The sequence below is a fragment of the Pteropus vampyrus genome, unplaced genomic scaffold (assembly GCF_000151845.1).
Source record: "Pteropus vampyrus isolate Shadow unplaced genomic scaffold, Pvam_2.0 Scaffold71, whole genome shotgun sequence".
NCBI lineage: Eukaryota > Metazoa > Chordata > Mammalia > Chiroptera > Pteropodidae > Pteropus > Pteropus vampyrus.
The window spans coordinates 604,386-607,697 of NW_011888852.1; the positions used below are offsets into that span (position 1 = coordinate 604,386).

The 3,312-nt window shown below is 47.8% G+C and overlaps 1 protein-coding gene across 1 annotated transcript in view; it reads right to left on the minus strand.

The window, feature by feature from the left end:
* Positions 1-3,312, minus strand: part of TNFRSF19 (TNF receptor superfamily member 19) — an 82,132-nt gene that overhangs the window by 47,457 nt on the left and 31,363 nt on the right. Inside the window, exon 6 of the mRNA XM_023531604.1 lies at positions 3,277-3,312. Within this exon, the coding sequence (XP_023387372.1) occupies positions 3,277-3,312 (36 nt within the window). The remainder of the gene's footprint in view (positions 1-3,276) is intronic.

Below are 3,312 nucleotides of genomic sequence, written 5' to 3' on the forward strand. Positions count from 1 at the left end.
TTTATTTAGAGAATGAGCAAACACTGTAGAAACTAAAGCAGTGGGCTCAGATGACAACGAATGAAGTTAAGCAGGGGAACGGACGTTTGCTGGGAGCTCCCCAAAGAGGTACCCATCCAGACTCCAGCAGCACATATCCTGGTTTCCCACGAAAGTCCCCCTGTCCTGAGCTTTCCCCCACACTCTCTGGGCACCGCCACCTCAGCCCCACCCCTTAAGCCAGGCCTAAGGTGGGCCCTGCCTCCTGTGGGCCTCCTCTTCATCCCGCCCCCAGATGAAGAGAGCAGACATGCACAGACATGCGTTCATCAAAACCACAGAACAAGAACAAAAAGGACATGTCCCAGGTTCAGGATGTGCTCCTCAAATAGATCTGCTCAAGGTCAAAACTCTGGGTAACGATGCTCATCGCTATCCCTGTCTTCTGAGAGTATGGACCATTCCTTTTTTTCAATTAAATAACAGACTTATTGAGATGTAATTCACAAGCCATAGAATCCATCCATTTAAAGTATACAGTTAAATGGTCTTTAATAGATCTATAGGTTTGTATAACCATCAGCATGATCAATTTTAGAACATTTTCATGCCAAAAAAGAAACCCTGCACACTCTGGCGTCACCCCGCACCCCGCCCCCGCCCTCCCCCACGCCCCTAGCCACGAACCCTGGATGACCACTACATTCACTTTCTGTCCCTATAAATTTGTCTGTTCTGAACATTTCAAGCAATGGGATCATACAATAGGAGCTCTTTTGTGACCGGCTTCTTTCACCGAGCATAACGTTTTCTAGCTTCATCCACTTTTATCAGTAATTCATTCCTTTTTATTGCTAAGTAAAATTCCAGTGTTTGAATACACTCCATTTTGTTTATCTGTTCATCAGCTGATGGGCATTTGGGTCGTTTCCACTTTTGACTATTGTGGATAACGCTGCTATGAACATTCGTATGCCAGTTTTTGTGTGGATGTGTTTTCAATTCTCTTGGTTATAAACCGAAGGGCAGAAATGCTGGGTCACGTGGCAACTCTGTGTTTAACTCGAGGAACTGCCAGACTGATTTTCTAAGTGGCTACACCATTTTACATCCCTTCCAACAGTCTGAGTGTTCGAATTTCTCCACATCCTCCTCACCAACGCTTGTTATTGTCTGTCTTTTGGTTATAGCCACCCTAGTGGGCAAGAATTTTGTGGTTTTAATTTACACTTCCCCGATGGCTAATGACGCTGAGAACTGTTTCATGTGCTATTAACCACTCGTGTATCTTCTTAGGAGAAATATCTTTTCAAATCCTTTGCCCGTATTTTAATTGTGTTATTTGCCTTTTTATTATCGAGTTGTAAGAGTCCTTCATACGTTCTAAAGAAGAGAGTCCCTTATCACGTATATGATTTACAAATAGTTTCTCTCATTCTGTGGGTTGTCGCTTTCTTGATGGTACCCCTTGGAGCACAGAAGATTTAAACTTAATTAAATTTAATTAAATTCTGATGATTTTTCCTTTGGTCGCCTGTGCGTTCGGTGTGCGGTCACCACATTTCGCTCCCGTTTCTGCGTCGCGTGGTTGCGTAACCCCACGCTCGGGGCGCAAGGCTCTTTCCCGCCCGGCTTCGGCCCTCCGGGTCCGGCGCGTTCTCTCCCGCTCGCCGCAGCAAGAGCCCCAGGACTCGCCCTGCGCGCTTTGGTCACAAGCTCCCTGATCTTGTGGGCATGTTCTGGCCGAGTCCACTTGGCGTCCTTCCTCTGTGGTGACCTACAGCACGGATTCTGGCAGTGGACTCCGGGCTGTGGCTCGAAGCCCCACCGCACACTGGCTAAGTGATCTCGCCTGAACAACCTTCGACCTTGAGAAGGCTCACCTTCTTCATTCTTAAAACACTGTGGACATCACGGATCATGGCTCACGTGCGGGGCTTAGCCAAGCACCTGGCACGTGATAAAGGATAAACGTTCGCTGCTCCTGAAATGCTGTTGTTTCTGGTCGTTTTATCTCTGCAGTGAAGCCTGCTTTCCACGGCTCCAGGATTCTGGTTTTTCTCTCTCTCCTGTCTTTGGTTGGTAAAACAGGCTGCACTCCACACCCATGAAAGCACCCTGATGTTCTGCTCTGCCTCTCCCTTCTTGCCTTGGGCAGTAATGCCTCTCACTCCTAACAGATCATCACCCGCGCCTCCCAGAGTCCCCAGTCTTCGTATAGCTTGTCCCCCAGCTGCCTGTTTTATCTGGCGTATCTGCCCAGCGGTTACCTAGGAGAATTTAAAACTTTAAAATTCCAACTCCTGAGCATTGTCTCTCCACCTGGCCCAGGTGTAGTCCCCTTTCTTTCCAAGGTCTAGGTTCATTTTCAATGTGCACATTTAAGATTTTCACCGTTCACACCTGTCCACTCCCTTCCACCATCTCTTTCTACTCTGCTCCTGCCTTCTCCTGAAGATAACTGGCCTCTTTGCAGCTTCTTAAAAATACCGCAGTCATGTCCACTTCGGGGCCTGTCTCCTGTGGTTCTGTCTACAGTGCTCCTCCCCCACATACTCCCCTGGCTAACTGGTCTCCTGAATTCAGGTCTTTGCTCGGCTGGCCTCCTTTCGATAATGCCTAGGCTTTAAAGCTGCCACTTGCATATCCATTTCCCCAGGGATGTCTAACCCCCACCCCCATCCAGCTGCTACAGGTTTCCTTTTTTTCCGTAGAAATCATCATCCTCTGCCTTTCTCCACGATTTACTTCTTTAATATATAGTGGTTAGATATTTTTTAAAAACCTAATTAGGATATAAGCTCCACATGGGTAGTGATCTTCGCCTCGACCTAAGAAAGCCTCATGGCTGCTGGACAAATACCTGTCGAAATGACTGAACGGCCGTGACCTGCATGTCTCTGATCCGCCAGGAGGATGGATATCCTCACGTGATCACGGGCCCTACGGGTTTCCTCTTCTGTGAATTGCCTGTTCGTTCTTTTGTCCACTTGTCCATGTTTTTTTTTTTTCCCCCTCTTTTATCAATTTGTAGAACCGCTTTAGATGCTCGCGACGCTAATCCTTTGTTAGTATGTTTATTCATTTTGTTTATAACCGGCGCCTGTCACGCTGCATGACACAGGCACAGAGAATCGGTGGGGACGGCGGAGACGCAAAGTCGCGCACGCTCAGCGACTGTGTTGGGGGAGCGTCCTTGCGCCTTCGCGTTTGCAAAGGAACAAGAAGAGAAAAAGGCCTGTTTAAAGATCATTGAATAGTTACGAGGAGGAAAAAAAAAAAAATCGCCCAACGTACCCTGGCAAGCAGTCCCCACACGTGGCATCGCTGGTC